Source organism: Hevea brasiliensis, chromosome 18, assembly GCF_030052815.1.
Source record: "Hevea brasiliensis isolate MT/VB/25A 57/8 chromosome 18, ASM3005281v1, whole genome shotgun sequence".
Taxonomy (NCBI): Eukaryota; Viridiplantae; Streptophyta; class Magnoliopsida; order Malpighiales; family Euphorbiaceae; genus Hevea; species Hevea brasiliensis.
In genome coordinates, this window is record NC_079510.1 from 35,608,590 (window position 1) to 35,630,513 (window position 21,924).

At 35.2% G+C, this 21,924-nt stretch overlaps 2 protein-coding genes and 1 pseudogene across 5 annotated transcripts; 2 read left to right on the plus strand and 1 right to left on the minus strand.

The window, feature by feature from the left end:
- The first annotated feature begins 179 nt into the window (after positions 1-179).
- On the plus strand, positions 180-6,501 carry LOC110643380 (protease Do-like 1, chloroplastic). Its single transcript, XM_021795733.2, has 8 exons — positions 180-695; positions 820-942; positions 2,695-2,866; positions 3,388-3,425; positions 3,973-4,171; positions 4,311-4,463; positions 5,521-5,655; positions 6,255-6,501. Exons 1-8 carry the CDS (start codon positions 253-255, stop codon positions 6,330-6,332), a joined length of 1,341 nt encoding a protein of 446 aa, XP_021651425.2. The 5' UTR covers positions 180-252; the 3' UTR covers positions 6,333-6,501.
- Positions 6,502-11,580: 5,079 nt separating this feature from the next.
- Positions 11,581-20,310, minus strand: LOC110643385 (beta carbonic anhydrase 1, chloroplastic). Of its 4 annotated transcripts, none has more exons than XM_058140842.1 (11): positions 19,953-20,310; positions 18,192-18,253; positions 17,927-18,073; positions 17,737-17,785; positions 17,522-17,638; positions 17,329-17,382; positions 17,153-17,238; positions 16,955-17,060; positions 16,425-16,583; positions 16,111-16,163; positions 11,581-11,845 (listed from the first exon to the last, which is right to left on the minus strand). In XM_058140842.1, the coding sequence occupies exons 1-10, from the start codon at positions 20,145-20,147 to the stop codon at positions 16,125-16,127; spliced, it is 1,014 nt and encodes a 337-aa protein (XP_057996825.1). In that variant the 5' UTR covers positions 20,148-20,310; the 3' UTR covers positions 11,581-11,845; positions 16,111-16,124. The 4 variants fall into 4 exon arrangements, with proteins under 4 accessions (XP_057996825.1, XP_021651432.1, XP_021651430.1 ...); XM_021795740.2 differs by lacking the exon at positions 11,581-11,845 and adding an exon at positions 14,324-14,672; XM_021795738.2 differs by lacking the exon at positions 11,581-11,845 and having other exon boundaries at positions 15,994-16,163.
- On the plus strand, positions 14,671-15,807 carry LOC110643386 (transcription factor WER-like; annotated as a pseudogene).
- Positions 20,311-21,924: the final 1,614 nt, after the last annotated feature.

Genomic DNA, 21,924 nt, shown 5'->3' on the forward strand with positions numbered 1-21,924 from the left:
ATGAGTTTCACAAATAATAGATTAATAAATACAATTAATAAATTATATAATTTGTTGTTGCATTTTGTTATATGGTGGCTACATTGGATGAATAATTGCTTCACAATTGTAATTCAAGTACAATACAATAATATTTTTTCCAATGAAAAACGAACGCATACATATGGGTAGGCTAGAGCCGGAGGCTCGAGGTCAAGGCACTCTTCTTTTGTCAAAAACTAAAAGAAACGAAGAAAAGCCACTAAGAAAGAAATGGCCGCTGCTGCTTCACTCATTTCCACATTCTTCCACTATTCCTCTCCACTTTCTCGCTCGCCAAACAGAAGACCACCGCTTTCTGTCTCTAAACTTAAATGCCTATCTCTCCACAGAAACCAATACCAAAATGATAACTCTGGCATCCTCTGTTTCCTTGATCAAGTCCTCCACTCTCATTCTCACTCTCTAACCCCACACAACCTCTTATTTACCAAAAAGCCCCCCTCCGCCTCCTCCTCCTCTTCTGCTTTAGACTCGCTGCTTCTCCTTTGCACCTCAATTGCCTTATCCGTCTCTCTATTCGTCGCCGATGTGGACCCGGCCTCCGCTTTCGTCGTTACCACGCCTCGTAAATTGCAGACCGATGAGCTTGCTACTGTTCGCCTCTTTCAAGCGAACACTCCCTCCGTTGTCTACATCACCAATCTCGCCGTCAAGTATTTCCTCTTCGCTGTTGTTGAGATTATTAGCTTTGCAATTTCTCTCCGATTTAAGCTTCTGATTTTCTTCCTTTCTTTGTTTTTATTTATATTTGCTTATTTTTATTTTTAATAAATGTAGGCAGGATGCCTTTACTTTGGATGTGTTGGAGGTGCCGCAGGGGTCAGGTTCAGGGTTCGTGTGGGACAAAGAAGGTCACATTGTCACCAATTATCATGTGATTCGCGGTGCTTCTGATCTCAAGTTAGTCAAATTTTGTATCTTCCTATTATATATGGAAGCAGTATTAGTTACTAGCTCTGCGGTATGTTGCTTGGAATTCTGCTTTCTCTGTTTGCAAATACTTAAAATGTATAGTACATGGAAATTCTATTGATCATGGAGCTTAGATTGGAGGGGAAAAAGATGTGAATTACTGCTAAATATTTTTGGCATGTTTGTACTTGCTCAATTTTTGTTTCTTATTACTTTAATTAAGGGCATATGAAGGACAGCTTGGTTATTGACTTTGATGTCATTGTCCGCTTGCACTTCCGTTAGTACATTACCTCGAATGTGGATGCCTTTATAGTATTTGAAGCTGCATCGTGCCAGTTTGAACTCTATGCATTAATTGACTTTTTAATAATTTTAAGAGTTACTCGATGCAGCTCAGCTAGGTTTTAAACAAAGGAATCAACCTTCACTTGGGAGGTCATTAACTATGCTGTCTTTTATGAAGAATGAGATTATTTTGAATTGTCAAAACAGCATCCCTGTTATATATATAGTTTATATAATTTTTTACAAACAAATAATTTAATAAAGAGATGAGTAGATATTGTAAGGATTATCTTCCTCTAGATAATAAATAACAATAATAATAATAATAATAATAATAATAATAATAATAATAATAAGTTATATCTAGCTAATATAAATCAAAGAGAAGACAATATTGACAAAATAAAGTTCTCCAATATATTGGATATTTGGCTCAGGGCATTGCTTTGGCTTTGAGATGCCAAAAGTTTCAATGACATATGGAAGCTAGGATGAAAATTTTCCATTTCTTCATTTCTTCCAGAATCCCTGAATTTATTCATTAGGAATTTTTCTGTAGATTCTGCTTGAACTCAATGCTTGCTAGAAAAAACAAAAAGCTTGTTCCAAATACTGTTATACAAAATGAGCTAGAGCAATGTTATGAGGTGCATTACTATGCTAACATACAATCATTACATCAATAGTTAATGCCCTTACTAATCGTCATTGCTTGCCATAAATTCTTGTTATTAATCCCAAATGAAGACCACAAGCTAAACAAAACTCTTGAATTTAGCAGGATCTTTACCTTCCATGTGTGATTTGTTAAAGAAAATGGAATAGCATTAGGAAAAATGAGACAAATGAACAAAAATGATTTCTTACTAGTGTGTTTGGGATTTTTTTGCACTTCAATTTGGTTGGCTGCTAATAGTTCATGAGAACTATGACTTTTTTCCAGTGTTAGAGCCTATAAGTGTGGGCAAATTATAAACTGATAAGTTCTTGTTATTTCCATTTAATGTTGCTTGTTAGCATTTGATTGCCCTGTTCTTGTTATTTCCATTTAATGTTGCTTGTTGGCATTTGATTGCCCTAACATCATGAGAAAAGATAACGAAAGGCACAGAAAGTAAGGTGCTAAAATTTGCTATTAGTATGGATGAGGATGCTATTATTGGATTTTGATTGTAGTTTATGGTTGCCAATTGACACTAAATCCACAAGGGTTTATCTTTTCCTGTAAATTCTTGTTTTATACATTGTGGATCAATACAATACAAGTTATTCTGTTACCCTTGGTGAATTCCACTCATTTAGTCCTTACTCCTGTCCTGTCTTCTTCTACATCATGCAAGATTCCTTTGTGGCTACACATATTTAACTAACAATAGAATGTTGGAAATATTCTGTTTGATTCTGGTAAGCAACTTATTGTTCACATTTAAATAGGTGCTCGTTTGTGTACAGGGTCACTCTGGCCGACCAGTCAACTTTTGATGCACAAGTTGTTGGATTTGACCAAGACAAGGATGTTGCTCTACTACGAGTTGATGCACCCAAGGACAAACTAAGACCGATACCTATTGGTGTTTCCGCTGACTTGCTTGTTGGTCAGAAAGTATATGCCATAGGCAATCCTGTGAGTTTGATATACACCCTCCTTCTTCTTTCCCGTGTCCTGGTCTGTCAATATATTAACTATCAATATATGCTAACACTGTACAACATAAAAATTATGAAAATAACATGAAATTTTGGCTAGCAATGTGATGGCAGTTTCTATTGATCTCCCTTCTTTCCTATTTCCTGGTATGTCAAGACTAAATTAGCCATCACTGTACAACATAGAATTACGAAAATAACATGAAATTTTGGTTAGCAATGTGATGGCGGTTTCTATAGATCTCCTAGAAAATGCTTGCAGCATTGTTTAAAAGGTGAATGTGTGTGAATCTCTTTATTTGTACATATTGCATATCAGGATAGCTGTCCAATGTTGGAGCAATGGCTTTGTAGTTTGTAACCATTAGTGCTCAATTTTGTCTCAACCTGGTTGTCATAAGTTGTTTCTTGTTAATGGAGGATGATGCATTTTGGTCATTGTCAAATTTATCTTAATTGATAATCTGATTTCCTGAGTTAAAGTTATGTCTTTTGCAGTTTGGACTTGATCACACTCTAACAACTGGTGTCATCAGGTATAAAATTCTGCAAAGTTTTCCTTTATTTGTCTGCATAATCTTCATTGAAGATTATGGGCTTTGGTCATGAGCCCATTGTACAGGAATACTTATGGAATTGGCTACAGTGATCTTGTTTTCCCATTATTTGTTTTTTGGGAGCTGTGCAGAGATTTTTTTGCAATAGCACGTGATTAATGTTAATGATGTAAATTTCTTTCTATTTGGTGCTTTATGGAAATAGATACATCAAAAGTTAATCAATTATCTTGGCATTAAGTAATAAAAGCTCATAATTTCAAATATTGTCCCACTGAAGCTATGTCGTGGTAGAGAGAATTCAGTGTAGAAAGTCTTCAGATTTATTTTTATGAAGGGCTTCTTTTCAAGACTTGAATCTGCATTTTGCTGATTGTATGCCTGAGACTCACCACAACAGGGATAACCTTTAACATAAAATACTGATGTTTACATTTTCATATTTATCTTCATATATATGATACAATGTTTCTCTCTCTCTCTCTCTCTCTCTCTCTCTCTCTCTCTCTCTCTCTTCCTTCTTAAGTGGGCTTCGTAGAGAAATCAGTTCTGCTGCTACTGGCCGTCCTATTCAGGATGTTATACAAACAGATGCTGCCATTAATCCTGGTAATAGTGGAGGGCCACTTCTTGATAGTTCAGGAAGCCTTATTGGGATAAATACAGCCATTTACTCCCCATCTGGTGCATCCTCTGGCGTTGGATTTTCAATTCCTGTTGATACTGTGAGTTAGCGGTAGCACCTTACTTTGCAGTTTCTTTTCACAATAAGCATGAGCACAGGCATTGCAATTTAAGCAAAAACACAGAAACTGATTTGTTCTTGCTTATAATAATTTATTTTCTTCATTTGTGCAAAACCAGGTAGGTGGCATTGTTGAACAGTTAGTGAAGTTTGGAAAAGTTACGAGACCTATTTTAGGTATTAAGTTTGCACCTGATCAATCTGTGGAGCAGTTAGGAGTAAGTGGGGTGCTTGTCTTAGATGCCCCTTCAAATGGTCCAGCAGGCAAAGCAGTATGCTCTATTACTTCTTTTGAACGTCTTGCATTCAATATTGAATTAAGATTCTATTTACTGGGATTATTGATAAAGATACTCGGATGGATTTACAATGGGGGAAATGGGGGCAAGTCCATTTAAATTATGTAGTGAAAAAATTTTTTTTCCATTAATTATTGAAGTCTGCTCCCCACAATAGAGAATATATTTTTATCAAATGCATTTTTTTTTCACTTAATAATTTTAATTTGTCTACAAACTTAAAAATTTAATTATTCATTGATTATATTTTATATACGATTACTTAAAATTATACAATATATTTTTAATTAAATAAAACTTAGTATTTGAATGTTTAAACTAAAACAAAACTATCTATTTCTCATTGTTTGTTAATTTATTTTTACTTTGATCTTTAATTTTTTGATCTTAGCAATTAAAATAAATAATACTATCTAATTTTTTATACATGTTAAGTTTAGATTTAAATTGTTTATTAATATTTTTATTTTTTTCCCTACATCCATCATAATCTTAATTTGCAATATTTTTTTTGTATCACTATTTTTATAAAAAAATTCTTAGATGATCACTTAATAGTTTACATTAAAATACCTTGGAGGGAGCGGGGACAGAATTCAAATCTCACTATAATAATTAATTATTATATAATACTATATTAAAAGGTAATACTTTTAATAATACTTATTAAGAAAATATTGCCTTTATCTAATAAGTAAAAGTGATATTAAATTTGAGCAAGCACTTGAGTTAAATTTTGGCCTCATTCAATATTTAAGAGCAAAATAATAAAAAAAAATTTAATAATAGATTCAAAATATAAAAATATTGAAAAATTGTGACAAATAACAAAAGAATATTATTTTAGACTTGCTTTTATCTTTGAATATAAAATAATTATGAATGTTTTGTGTATATATACAAGTGTTTATGCCCATGAGTGTGCACATATATATTGCCCCACTAACATAAATTTCTAGATCCGTCCCTGATGATACTCTCTGAGTTTAGGAGGTTTTCTTCTTATAAAGCATGAATCTCTATTCTGCAGGGTTTGCTACCCACCAAGCGTGATGCCTATGGTAGACTTATTTTGGGTGATATCATAACATCGGTGAATGGAAAAAAGGTTACAAATGGCAGTGACTTGTACAGAGTTCTTGACCAATGTAAAGTAGGCGATCAGGTATCTTGTTGATACACTTCATTTTTCTGATATTTTGTTTTCCTTTGCCTTGAATTTTTGATCTATTTTATTATTTCATGCAATGGAAGGAGGGAAGGAAAGGATAGCCGTGTTTTTGGATTCTGGTTTAGTACTTTCAAAGGTGCCACATTTATCAGATGTGTAGAATGAAGCACAAACATTTGATTTTTTGAACCATTTGTCTGAACAATTTATTTAGCAGGCGTTTGGCAACAACACAATTCCTGATTTCCCGTTGCTAAAAAGTTGGCCCAATTAAATATGGGTGGAAATAGTGAAATAATATTGTCTGTCTGTGTGCATTACCATTATCAGCAAGGATAACCTCCACAAACCTGCTTTATTTATTTATTTATTTATTTATTGTTTTTTTAAAACTCTGGTGTCCATACACCCATAGGATATGTGAACTTTTCATTCAGATGAGTTCGGATTTTTCTGAATGTTATCACCATTAGAATCTTGACCTTAGATATTACTTTTGCTTGCTTACAACACAACGCTTGGACTGGATGAAGTATTCATGCGATGAACAATTCTTTGAAGTTAGTTACATAATGAATTATTTTGATACTCAGGTGATTGTGGAGGTGTTGCGTGGGGATCACAAGGAGAAGATTCCAGTAATACTTGAGCCAAAGCCTGATGAGTCGTGAAAGGTATGGCAAGTAGAAATAGTTGGGTACATATACAAGGGAATGCCATTATTTTGTGTATGGATTGTTACAAGACAAAGGGTCTTGTTGTACATATATCAACTACTGAATTGTCTCCAAGAGCAATTATTACACTGATAAAGCAAAAGTCATCTGAATTTAATCTCAATGTCCTTATGAAATGTGCCCTTGGGCTCTTGAAAGGCTGCAACCTTCTGCAAGTTTTCGTTCTGGACATTGAAGCATCGACACCCAAGTGTAGATGAAATGTCAAATGAAATTACCATGTTTATGGTTTAAGCAGGCAAGAAATTGTTCTCAAAGCCACTAGACAATGAGTGTTGATAGTTGAGTTGGCTATTTTGGTGGGGCTCTACATCAGTTATTGAGTTATGAAGGCTTGTATTGCCAAGTCATAATTTAATTGATCAATTTCCCTTTTAAGGATAGGTTTAGTTTGAATCCCCCTTCTCACTTGCCCCTCGTGACTCTAGCCAGCAAGATTGTGATTGTTATCGCTTGGAATTTGCTATAGCTACTCTAGGCTCTAACTCATACCTATAAAAGCAATAAAATTATTAGGGAACTTATTCAGCAAGTACATACATACTGTTCACACATTAATAACCGTTTGATAAAGTAAATGCGCTTGGTCGGATATTAACTCGCGTGCACGGTGCATATGTTTGCACCAAATCATTTTCTAACTGACGGTCAATTAAATTTACCCACAAATTTATAGTGAATTGGAATCAATATTGTCATTGTTTTGTTTGTACATAATTGATTTAGTGCTAGGAGAGGCATCATAGTTTTGTTGAGTGCTACTCTCAAAGGAAACTGTCACTGCAGAGGCTGTACAGGTTCAAATTTGTTGGAAAAATTAATTAACCGATAGAGTAAATGATCAGCGAATGAAAAGAACAAATCATGCGATGAGAGGGTTGCTATCCTTTGGCATTTAATGTTAAACGGTGACTTACAGCTTCCGATCCATTCTGTTGAGTAGGCTAATCACCTCAGCCGTGCTTCAATTTATTAAAAAATTATTAAAATATCACCACTGAATCCGTTCTCATAATAGGATATAATTGCACTCAACTCAACTCAACTAAGCCTTTATCCCAAAAATTTGGGGTCGGCTATATGGATTCGCTTTTTCCACTCTGAACGATTTTGGGTTAAATCCTTAGAAATGTTTAATGCTTCTAAGTCATGTTGTACTACTCTCCTCCAAGTTAATTTAGGTCTACCCCTTTTTTTCTTTCTATCCTCTAACCTAATGTGCTCTACTTGTCTAACTGGAGCCTCCGTATGTCTACGCTTCACATGACCAAACCACCTCAATCTCCCTTCTCTCAACTTATCTTCAATTGGCACCACTCCTACCTTTTCTCTAATACTCTCATTACGGACTTTATCGAGTCTAGTATGGCCACTCATCCACCTTAACATTCTCATCTCTGCAACTCTTATCTTAGATGCATACGACTCTTTCAGTGCCCAACACTCACTACCATATAACATAGCCATCGTATGGTCAGACGGTAAAATTTTCCTTTTAATTTATTGGGAATCTTACGATCACATAAAACTCCCGTGGCACGCCTCCACTTCAACCATCCCGCTTTAATCCTATGACTAACATCCTCCTCACATCCCCATCTACTTGAAGGATCGAGCCTAGATATTTAAAGTGATTACTTTGGGACAAGATCACTCCATTCAAACTAACTCATTCCCTATCACCGCTTGGCCTTCACCGAACTTGCAATGCATGTATTCTGCCTTCGTTCTACTTAACTTAAAACCCTTTGACACTAGAGTACTTCTCCAAAGTTCTAGCTTCCTATTGACTCCTTCACGTGTCTCATCTATCAGAACAATATCATCCGCAAACATCATGCACCAAGGAATACTCTCTTGTATATGTTTCACGGTTCATCTAAAACTAATGTAAAAAGGTAAGGGCTTATGGCTGATCCTTGGTGTAATCCAATTGAGATCGGAAAATCACTTGTGTCCCCTCCCACTGTGCGCACAATAGTAGTTGTTCCTTCATACATATCTTTCAATACTTGTATGTACCTAATAGATACCCTCTTTTGTTCTAACACATTCCATATGACCTCTCTTGGAACACTATCATAAGCCTTCTCCAAATCAATAAAAACCATGTGTAGATCTTTCTTCACATCTCTATATTTCTCCATCAAGCTTCTAATGAGAAAGATCGCTTCCATAGTTGAACGACCGGGCATGAAACCAAATTGATTGAGAGAGATAGAAGTATCATGACGTAGTCGATGCTCCACAACTCTCTCCTACAACTTCATAGTATGGCTCATGAGTTTAATTCCCCTATAGTTTGAGCAACTCTGTATGTCTCCCTTATTTTTAAAAATAGGTACTAAAATACTCTTCCTCCATTCATCAGGCATTTTCTTTGAGTTTAGAATCTTATTAAATAATTTAGTTAACCATGCCACTCCCATATCTCCCAAACACTTCCACACTTCAATTGGTATTTCATCGGGTCCACAGGCTTTACCCACTTTCATTCTCTTAAGTGCTTCCTTTACTTCTAAAGATCGAATCCTTCCGTATAATTTACATTCTTTTCTATTGTTCTATAATCTATATTCACGCTATTACCATTTTGACTATTATTAAAGAGATCATTAAAATAATTTCTCCATCTTTCTTTAATGTCCTCATCTTTTACCAACACTTTTCCTTCTTTATCCTTAATGCACCTAACTTGATTGAGATCTTGACATTTCCTTTCTCTACTCCTTGCTAATCTATAAATATCTTTCTCCCCTTCTTTAGTTCCAAGTTTCTTATATAACTTTTCAAAGGCCTGTGCTCTTGCTTGACTAACTGCCTTTTTTGCTTCTTTCTTTGCTATCTTGTACTGTTCATATGCCTCATTATTATCACATTTAGGTAATTTCTTATACCATTCTCTTTTTCTCTTCAACGCCTTTTGTACTTCCTCATTCCACCACCATCTCTCTTTTGAGGGTGGTCCATGTCCTTAGACTCTCCAAGTACTTTTCTAGCTACTTCTCTAATCTTTGATGCCATCTGTATCCACATATCATTGGCCTCCATATCTAGCTTCCATACTTGGACTCGAAGCTTATTTTTGAACTTCACTTGCTTTACTCCTTTGAACTCCCACCACTTTGTTCGAGCTACACTATTTCTTCTAACCTTACTTGAATTGTTCCTAAACTTGACATCCAAGACCACCAACCTATGTTGACTTGTTAAAGCCTCTCCTGGAATGACCTTGCAATCCTTGCATAGAGCTCTATTTGTCTTTCTGGTTAAGAGGAAGTCGATTTGGCTTCTATGTTGCCCACTTTTGAAAGTCACTAAATCTGACTCTCTTTTTATAAAGTAGGTATTTGCTAGTATTAGGTCGTATGCCATAGCAAAATCCAGGATGCTTTTTCCCTCCTCATTTCGACTGCCAAAACCAAAACCTCCATGAACATTCTCATAACCTTGCCTATCACTTCCTACATGTCCATTCAAATCTCCACCAATGAAAACATTCTCTTCATTCGGTATGCTTTGCATTAAATCATCCATATCTTCCCAAAACCTTTGTTTACTCTCACTGTCTAGTCCTATTTGTGGGGCATAAGCACTAACTATATTTATTGTTTCTCCTTCTAGTACTAGCTTTACTAGTATAATTCTATCTCCTACTCTTTTCACAGCTACTACTGCGTCTTTCAATGTTCTGTCTATGATTATACCCACTCCGTTCTTATTTCTCTCCTTTCCGGTAAACCACAGTTTGTACCCTGAATTACCCACTTTCTTACTTTTCTCTCCTACCCATTTAGTCTCCTGAATGCAAGCAATATTCACCCTTCTCCTTTCCAAGGTATCCACAAGCTCCATCAATTTTCCTGTAAGTGATCCAACATTCCAAGTACCAACATTGATCCTCCTCCTATCCTGCTCCTTCCTAATTGGTCTCCTTCTATGATATCTTCTATTGTTTTCTATATCTATCTTGTGTTCTGTTCCACTATTTGTTCTATTATCTGTCCTATGGACTAACTTCTTTACCCACACCCGTCCATGATGTGGGAACCCTTGCTCACTTAACACCACACCCGGGCGCCGGCATGGCGCGTCGCTTTCGGTGAACGCCCTACACCCTTGCATATTTATCACTACACCCGGGCTCCGATGTAGCGCGTCGTTAGTAGAGGACGCCCCAACGTTTATATCATTTGAATCCATATCATAGGGTGTGACGAAATTTTTACGCTGGTTGTCATCTACCGCAACCCTCCTCCTTTATCCGGGCTTGGGACCGGCTAAGCGCAAACTACTTAGGCGGAGTTAATAGGATATAATTGCACTATTAAAAAAAAATTAAAGATATAATTATAAAAATAGTAAAGTTTGAAATTCTTTTACCCATTATCTCCATTATAAATAACAAAGTTGTTTGTGGATGGCTTCAAATTTTTTTGTTTAGTAAGATATTTTGTGAAGGGCTATAATTAAATAAGCTTTTATTTTTAAATTAGATATATTAGATTTTATCGATTTAATTCATAATTAATTTGTCTCAATTAATTCATAGAGTTGTTTAAAATGCTTTTGATTTATATATATGATAGTTTTGTGGAGTTCAAGAGGGATCCTTATCTTTCAAATCTATAAATTTTATTGATATTCAATGTACATGTCACCACTACATCACTAATAATGTACATCTTTGATTTATTGTATACACTTTGAATGACATACTGTATATACTTTAAATGATATATATATATATATATTCACATAAATTTTAATATTTATATAATCATTACTTTTCTTTTTTACTTCACAAAAAATTTAAACTTGAGGCGGACACTTGACTATTAAACTATTGGTCCAATAATATCATTATATTTTATAGGAAAATTTATAATTTGGTTCCTAAATTTTACCTTATATTACATTTTAATCTCTAGATTTTGGGATATTAATTATTTTGTTCTTGAGTTTTGCACTATATTTGTCACGACCCAACCTATGGGCCGGACCGGCACTAGGACCTGGGTCAGCCTAAAGCCCTCGAGACCCGTAGTAAGCCTAACTATTCACTTAACCCAACTCTAAGGCCCATTTGGGCCCAATTTCAAGAAATCAACCGGACAGAGTCCGGCCATAAAATGGACCTACCAACGGAGAGTTTTGACTCACCCGACCTGTAAACACAATAAATACTCAATTGGGGAGCTCAGCTCACCCTCCATATACTCATCAGCATAAAAATAAACGGGAGCTCAGCTCCCTCATCCAATCCATCAAACATACATAGGATATTAAGTTACAGGTCCAAAATAACAATTTAGTTTACAGACTCAAATCAGATCAATATTTCTAACACATGCGGAAATTCTAGGAGTAAATAAAATTACACAAATATTGATAAACAACCTGCGAAGGAGAAAAGCAGGTTAACCACAATAAAATCCTCCTGTAGCCTGAAAAAATATTGAATAGGAGTGAGCGTTCGACTCAGAGAGTAAAATATCAATTTTAACCATAATCTCTATAACTATCTAAAACTAATGCACCCTGTAGAGTGAAATGCAACATCAACAACATTTTCACATCATAATATCAAAAAGGTAATTTCGAGCACTCACACACCCTGTAGTATCAGTCATAATATATGGGAGCTGATCCCCTATACAGCTCTCTTAAATCCAACCTGGTGCCAGCAAAAAACTCAAGCCGGACTTTCGCTTAATAAATCAAATCGAGGGTCCCAGCGAAGAACTCAAGCCGTGACTACCCCTCGAAGGATCGGGTCCCAGCGAAGAACTCAAGCCGTGACTACCCGTCCTATCCATAGTCCACATCACATCACACGCACGCCAACGCACGCACACTGCTCCAAATTACCACAACAACATCCATGGCACTTTAACAGTTATCAATGCAACATAAATCGTGCCTTGAGTTTAACTACATAAATATATGCATATAAGTGATGCATGGGTATACTTGAACATATAATAATAGTGAAATTACAATTAAAATTAATATTTTACTCACAGACTTGACAACGGTCACTGTGGCGGCTGGGCGGAGGAAGAAGGTTGTCCCGGCTCACCTGACAATTACATTAGAATTTTTAATATAAATGACTCAATACAATCAAGAAAAGACCAAATACGTCCTAAGTCGTGCCGAAAATCCGGCAGAGTCTCTCCTATACCTAGGACCTACCCAACCTGCAAAAGGGCTCAAAACACACTTCTACATTCACAATCCATATATCCACAAGTCAATCACATCCCACAGCCCCTCCTGGGCCCATCAAATCAGTCATCCATCACAATATGTAAAATTTCAATTTAGTCCTTATAATTGATCATTTTTGCAAAAACTACCCAAACAAACTCTAAAAATTCTAAAACTTTGCCCCGCGGTCCTTAGCAATAATACTAGGCTATTGCAAAAAGAATAATAATTTTCTGAGCTACCACAAATATTTTATGGATTTTTAATCCTATTTAAGCACTAGAAAATTACGAAAAAGCAAGGTTCGGGTTTACCTTTGCTGATTCCGACTTCAGGGACGCGCTCGGGACGTCTGACAATGAGGGGGTAGCCAAAACCTCAGTCCAATTCGGAGATTTTTCCGGTAACGGGTCTGTCTAGCCCGAAATTTGCCGACCCGGTCAACTGTCGAATTTCCGCGAATTGAGGATACCTACACGAAGCCCACAACACGGGGGTTAGTACATAAATTTTTCAGAATTTTCTAAGCTCATTTAATGCTCGAAAAGACACTGCGAAGTTCCGTGGGACCCACCGAAAAACGATGTTGGAAAAATTTGAAATTTATGTCTCCGCGAAGCTCTCGACGAGTGGAGCGCTCTGGTACTCTCGGTTTTCTCGTGGGATTCACGGTTTGTGAGAAATCTAGTCCGAAAGTCAAAATGGGCTAAAACTTCCCGGGCAAAAATTGGACAAACCGCTAGATAAATTTTGGTGTTCTTGGTGTCTATGAAAAGCTCTCGCCGAGTAGATAATTTTAGACACAAGACTCGGTCCGATTGGTGGCCGGATCGGCCGGATTTGGGCCGGGAAGTTGAAACATCGCGCGCGCGCTGCGCGTCCCTTCAGAGGTCGTTTTCCGGCGTTCCAGGCGGCGGCCGGCCGTGGGGGAGGACTGAGGTGAGGCGCCGGCGAGGTGGGAAGGCAGGGGAGGCAGCGGTGCGGCAAAGGGAGGAGGGAGGAGAGAGAAAAGAGAGAGAGAAGGGAGAGAGGTCGACGCGCGCGGGAGGAAGAAGGAAGAAAAAGAAAAGGCCGGTCCGATTCGATCGGTCCGATTTGGTCCGGTTCGATTTGGTAGGTCCGATTCAGGATACAAAATTTTGAATTTTTACTCTGCCTCGGGACTGAAAACGAGGTCCAAAAATTCCGAAAAAATTTCAGAAAACTCAGAAAAATACGTAGACTCCAAATATATTTTTAGTGTTGCCACGTGGTCTTTAAATTAATTTTTAAAAATCATCAAAGTTTATATTTTCGGAAAATCGAACCCGATTTTTAAAATCCGAAAAATCTCAAAAAAATTCCTAAAATTTAAATAAAATTAAAATACCAAAAATGCTCATAAAATAATAAAATTTAAAATTTTGGGGTGTTACAATATTATACTTTAGTCCTTGAATTTTAAGAAATTATGTAGTGTTTTTAATTTTAATATGTATAGCAATTGAGTACTTGTAATTTTAATGTTTGCAATAATTTTATCCATTGATAGAAGGATTAAATTGTTCTATATATTAAAATTTCATGGACTAAAGTGTGATATATTACAAAATTTAGAGACTAAATAATTAATTTTCAAAAGTATGGGACTAAAGTGTAATATAATGTAAAGTTCAATGACTAAATAATTAATTTTTCAAAATTTAGGGACTAAAATTTAATATAGGATAAAATTGTAGGATCAAATTATAAATTTTTCCTATTTTATATAAATATAATTTGTCAAGAATCATAATCTACTACCATCCTTATATCACATTATGCTTGATTCATCTAATTATATAATACTAAACCAGTTTGCACAAAAAAAAAACCTCTCTTGATCTAACTGGGTATGAAGATGACAGTATGAAGATGTGCGCCAATATCAAATTTATCCTAAGGGTAGGCAAAGAATACATTATTTTTCAGGCCATTTAAGACCTTATAAGGCCTTTGCACCGCGTGTGAAATTGAAACATTTCATCACTCTCCTATCTTCTAGCATATCTGATACTTTCTTTAGTCTCCAACAGCCTCAAGCTGCAAAAGTGAATAAAATCAAAGAACATTAGAACACAATGCAACCAGGGAATCAATACAAGAAAGGGTTATGGACAGAGGAAGAAGACATGATTCTCATGGATTATATATAGGTCCATGGGGAAGGACGACAATATCACATTGCTAAGAAGACGGGTACTGATCAAGATCTATTCATTCTTTCTTTTCTTCACTCTTTCTTTTTCGTCCTTGTGTTGTTTAACTTGCAGAATGGCTGAACAAATAGGCTTGAGGAGATGTGGGAAGAGCTGTAGGTTAAGGTGGCTGAATTATCTAAGCCCAGACGTGAAGCGAGGCAATTTTACTGAGGAAGAAGAACATCTTATCATTAGACTCCATAATTTCCTTGGAAACAGGTTTTTCTTCTATTGCTGCACATCTACTACTCTTTTGTGAGTAATATGATCTTGAAGGAATCAGCAATTTATTCCCTCCAAAATGGAATTATGAAACCTTTGTATTGAATTAATAACTTTCTATTTAGACTCTGCCATTCATTCAAGGGTTCATTCTCTTTTCTACTCTTCTTGATTCTTTTTTTTTCCGTTTTAGGTGGTCATTGATTGCCAAGAGGGTGCCTGGAAGAACTGACAATCAAGCAAAGAATTATTGGAATACCCATCTGACCAAAAATCTAGCTGGTAAAGATGAAAATGGCAGGCTTAGCATCAAACATCAAAGTAGCAGGGTTGCTGTTTCTAGCTCAGCAATCTCCAAGGCTGCTACAACTTCAGGATTTAGTGAAGGCACAACAATCACTGATCAAAATTACAGTTGACATTGGGTTTCAGAAAGCCATTCAAGTCTCAGATGCACATGAACTGGCCTTCAAGGATAGTTATGCAAGTTCTTTCTGGTTTTATGATGATTCTCCAGAGCTCACTGCAATTGGGAATGAGGTCGGGTGGGTATCCTTTTAATCTTGCTTGACATTATTCTATAATCTTCATTACCAAAGAATTCAGTTTGTGAAATCATGTGAAATTTATGACCATGTAAGTGGGATGATAATTGTTATAAATGGTTGAAGGCATCTTATCAAAGGCTTTGTCCTGAATGTTTTCAAGATTGTTTGGGCAATATGAAAATGTGAAGTGAATTTTCTGCTCTTAAATGCAAAAGGAACAAAATAGGACACATGCATAAAGATAAGAAAGGTATTAATGGTGGCTCTACATTTCTCTAGTATTATCAGTCTCTTGATAAATTATGACTATGATAGTTAATTAAAAGATTAGTTAAGGATTAACATGTGATAAATCATTAGTTTGTACTAGGTTGCATACTGAAGAAGAAAAAATGGCCTGAGAAATTCCAGTTCTTGATATAAGGGTGTTAATCAATCTACACAACCCACTTCATATATTATTTCAAGAAAGAAAAGTGAAGAGATTGTCCTCATCTTAGCGGGAATGACCTCTATGCAATGGACTAGAGCTTCCAATGTAGTATGGTGGCCACATCTTTTACCTAACAAGGAAGAAAGAAGGAAAATGCAGTAGTGAATAAAGTCTATTAGAGTAGCTTGTGATTAATCATGACACAGAAAACAAAAAAATCTAGTCTGCTAGTGCATATTTATAAGAAAAAGGAGTAGCTGATGATCTCCATTTAATGTTTATTGGCAAATTATAGCTCATTTAGGCATATGTTACATAGTACATGATGATCTGGTGGGAAAGAGAATTGTTAAAGATGGGGTCACACAGATAATGGTTGATATGTTCATACAGAGAGAGGGGGAGAAAGGCCGAACTCAAGCCCCCAGAGCTCAAAACTTCCCGTAATGAAATCATAGTAGCCACCCTTTAGTGCAAGAGTTTTCTTCACCAAGCCTTCTCTCACAAATGGATAGGTCAGCAAGTTTCCAAGGGATACATTCACTGCTTCCTGCATTATAGTTTAAACATTATATATATGACTGGCAAGAAACAAATAAAATCCACCTCTATAGCCTAATTAAGAGCAAGCCATGATTGGTCAATAAACTGGGAAGGAAACCCACTTGCCAGCTAAGCTAACTCTTAAGAGTTACATAAGGGTAGCCCAATGCAGGAAACATCCCATACTTGTGGGCTCTCTGAGGATGATTAATGTACTTAGCCTTATCCTTATTTTGCAAAGAGTCTGCGTCTACTCAAATTTGTGACCTTTAGATCACAAATAGAGTAACTTTACCGTTACACCAAAGTCACCCTTAACTCTCAGAGTTACGTATGGCTTACAAATCATGCCAAAGAGGCATAGGAAGAGGGTTTTACCTTTTCGCAGTGTGTGCATAGTTCTGGCAAATCTGCACCTCCATGTTCTGCTAGGACCTTGGACTTGGCAGGCAACCCAATACTGACCCATTCTTCTATGAAGTCACTGCAATTTTCAATCAATCAAGAGAAACTTTTTATCCTTTTCTTTCATTTCTTGCACACATTTGTGGCAAATGTAAAAGATTAAAGCCTTACGTAGAATATTTTCCATCAAATGGGAAAGTCATGAGACCCTTGATTCCACCACAGGCACTGTGACCAATCACCACAATGTTCTCCACCTGTAGAAGATTAATTGATTAATTAACACTTTTGCTGAATAAAATTCCAAAGTTAATAATTAAGACATAGAAGTCAATATGTGGATTCACCTTGAGGTGCAGAACTGCATATTCAACAGCAGAACCAATCCCTGAGTATTTAACCTGTTGGAGAGTAAAAGGACTTGACGCAATTGATTAGTTAAATATGTAGATAATCACTAATAATTAATTAAATGTAACAACTTACCTAAATTATATACTAAAACATTGAAAAGATATGTTCGATGAATTAAACGGTGACCTTATCATATGGTGGGACCATATTAGCAACATTGCGGACCACAAAAGCCTCTCCAGGTTGAAAATCCAGCACATGTGATGGGCAAACCCTGGAATCTGAGCACGCAAACACCATAAACTGCAAGAGATTGGAAGAAAAAATGGTACCAAGAAATTAATAAATCAGAGAAATCCCATAACAAATGTATGTTGTAAATGAAATGAGCATGTATATACCTTGGGGCTTTGGCCTCTGGCGAGTTCACTGTACAATCCTGGACTCTTACTGCAGAAAAGAGTATTAAACTTCTTTTAAGCAGTGATAATATAATATGCTACACAGCTAACACATAAGTGTACTTAAAACTTCATTGAATTGTGAGTGAGCAAATGATATTATAAGAAAGAAATGAATAAAATTACTAACTCATATTTCTCTTTCTTGAAGTGAATGTAGCCTTCTTTAATCCTCTCAACTGGATTGAAGGATTTGGTGTCAGATGAGGCAGTTTGTAACTCAGCTGTTATCTGCTCTACTTTGGCAGCAGCAGCAGGTTTCAGTTCTCCCTTCTCACTGCAACCAACCCAAGATCACATAAAGTTCAGTAAAAAAGAACAAGAATTGGTGAAGGTGTGCATGAAGTGTAAGCTTAGTTAAATGTTAGATAAATAGAGATTTTTTTTTCCCTTACTTGAGGAGTTTCTTGAGGGCTTCAATTGCCTCTTCGTACGAATTCTTTCCCATTTCTTCTCTCTGCCAATTCCCCATCAAAAACACTTCTCAGGTTTCACAAATTTTGTATCATTTATATATCACCATAAATAAAGTTTAATTCTTTACCTTGTTGCAATCAAGCATAGAGGCATAAGAGAAAGGAATGAGAGATACTTATTATCACTTCTAAATTCTTTAACTATGACGAGGAAAATAAAGAATTAATTAATAAAATATGGATTTAATTATATTAAACCTGATTTGCTTAAAATAACATATTTTAACCGAGCTTAATGATTCTTGTTAGAATCTTTGCTTCCATATTCGGCCATGCAAATTTCCTTCGGTTTATATTAAAGTTGATTCTATGCAACTGTTGTGTATAAAATAGATAAATTTTAACGATCGATTATAATGGAATTTATAAGAGATACCCATTTTAATAATTATAATAAAATCATTTTATAGAATTACAAATTTCAAGTTTAAATCTCAATTGAAACTTTAATTCAAATCCTAATCTAAGCTGATTATAAAAAAATAATAATAATCATAATAATAATTAACAGAATGGGAAAAAGAGTATTAATATAGTTTTGAGAAATTTTTATTTATACTCGTTCTACTATAAATTCTTGTTTAAAAAGTTAATCTCATCATATATATATTATATTTTAAATATATGATTATTAAATTTAAATAAGAAAAATTCTTTTTTTTTTTTTAACAGGAGAATAAGGCTATACACGCGTCGCGAACGGGCACAACATATAGTAGTAAGTAGCAGGGCAGAGCAGCGATAGTGGTTAGCGTTTGCCACGTAGAAATTGATACATCGTTTAGTTAGTTTTTTCAGTTGTGTAGTCAAAAGCAACTTGAGTATGGAACCCCAAAAATTTTGCAACTCTTTGTAAAGGTGGCACCCATTACAGCCACAGCTCACTGCTATAATCTCCAAGAATATTGGAAATGATTTTATTTGGACAACACATTTAACAAAAAAAAAATTAAGTAGTTCTAAATTTTCAAGCCACGCCATGTAGTATATATTCTTCTTTATAATTAGCATTGAAAGAAAATATAGCTCATTCTATATAATTATACAAAGTCTTCATTAAATAATAAAATTAATTTATTATAACAAAATTTTCTTAGCCGTCAAATATTATTTTATTTTATTTTATTTATTGATAAAATTATTATTATTATTATTATTATTATAGAAGTTACATTACACATTTATAAGAGATTAACCCAAAATCGTTTAGAATGGAGAAAGTGAATTTATATAGCTGACTTAAATTCTTAAAATAAAAACTCAGTCGAGTTGAGTATTATTATAGAAGTTAAATATAATAATAAAATTATATAGTTAAATTCTAATACAATATGAAGAAAATAAATTGAATTTAACTTCACCTCAAAAATTAGTTGAAAGTTAAAAGAAATGACATTTATTCAAATCTTATATATAGCCCAAATACGTGGGACAACAAATAAAGCATAATCCTCTCCATTAACTTACAATCGATATTTATAGTAAAAAGTTTAGTATAAAGCACTAACATTATATAACATCAAAGTAAATAAATAGGCAATAAGAAAATAACGTACATGTTGTTGTAGAGTACTCGTTGCTAGTGAAATTAACGCGCATAACATATATATAATTTATATATTATATGAAATGATGCATTGGAATGCATGTAAAAATTAAGGAGGTAGAGATATAGAGTACCCAAGTAGGATTGATGATTGGAGCAGGGGCTGCAAAAACAGGCTGGTTTCTGATAAGGGTAGGGATAGAAGAAGAAGAAACAGGAGAAGAGTTGAGGCTTGCAAAGATAGAGGGACGTAATGTGGCTTTCTGGAGAGAAGATTGAGAAGGAGAGAGGGAGGTGAGACACCAGCCGTTAATCGAAGACGTCGACATTGTGCAAGGTACCCTAGAGCTGAGTGGGTTTATACCATTTTTCAATCACCACATCATCCACACTCTTGCTGCGCACAAGCTAGCTAGATTGCTATTGAGATAATGAAAACGAAAGCTAGGTGAATCAAAACTTCTGCCCTTGTAGATTAGGTTTGTATGTTGGAGATTCAATATTGAAATTACTATCTACCAGCTATTTATATGTGTTTATGTCACCATGTCTTGGAATTTTCCCGCATGCATGCAATGGGTGATCTCCACGTCACAAATTAAATTAATGCTTCTGCTTAACCATTCGTTTAACTTGTTGGATGAAATGGTTAACTTTGAGAAGATATTTTTGGATAACGATAAAATTGCTCTATTTGCGACCTGAAAGTCATGAGTTCAAGCTACAAAAATAATCTCTCTACAAGTCTTTAAATCATTACTCTTATTCTTTGCTCATGCATGAATAATTACTAAAGTATTTAGGAATATAATTATATATTATAATTAATTTCAACTTATTTTCATCATATTTTGTGAACCAATACAGTAATGATTATGATTATTAATCATAAGTAATTTAATTAATCAATCAGTGAATCCCAAATTAATTAATTAAAATTAAATTGCTGCAATATGCAAGACAACTTCCATCTCAGCAGCATGTAGGAGGGCTGACAAGTTCTAGTATTACAGAGAATGATGCTGAAAGAATGTACGGCTACTGAGATATATGCGGATGGATGGATATCTACCATAGAATATGGAAATCAATGGTGGGAATATGACAAAAATGATGGTGATGGATCTTGGAGATAAGGTCCTATCTCTAAAACATGGCTCTGGTGCTAACTCTAAAACTAAAGAACAAGCCTCCTTATCTTTAATATATACAGTCTGTGCATGAGAGGTTCAGGTTGTGAATATGATATATCATATTGATATCGATGTATATGGGCTTGCCTTGTATGGTCACTATTGCACAGTGTACTACCACTTATTTTCTCTGACCTAAGAGCTACTGATGCTAATCGCTTGCTTCATATTAGAAACCAAGCCCAACTTTAAAGAGGTACCAAGATCTATAAGCAGACGATATAGAATAAAAGCTAAGAAGAATTTTTGACAGCCTACCTTCACATAAGCCTGTAAGAAACGATCTAATTAGACCCTAATACCATATTAGAAATCCAAGCCCCACTTTAAAAGATGTCTCAAGATCTATAAGCAGGTGATGTGTATAAGAGGTCAAGAAAAAATTTTTTTAACACTATATATTTCAATCTGAAAAGGAAATTTAAACAAACTGCCAAAAATGATCGAACCTAGCCATTTTGCTTGCATGGTTTGATATTTCTATCTCTGAAAAAGAAATTTGAACACTACTGCAAGCAATCTAATCTAGCTAATCTGTTAGCCATATGTAAATAATTACGAAAAGAAAGAATTAGGGAAAGATAAAGGGAAAATAATGGGTCCAATATGAACAATAATAACTGCATATATAGAAAGTGTTATGATAATAATAATAATAATTGCACACCAACTGAACATATCTCAGCCAGTGAAAGAAAAACATCGACATTGTGCAAGGGAGCAGAGAAACAAACCAGGCACTGATCAGAAAGACTAGCCTGAAGTAGTACTTAATAAAGGCACAATAAACACAAATGAATAGAGAATTCCATTGTGCCTTTACGATCCGCCAAATTAAAATGAGGAAATTTTCTCGGTAGAAATGCTTCTTTTCCATCTGCTTGTGTTTGCTAGCAACCTCAAGGAAAGTGAT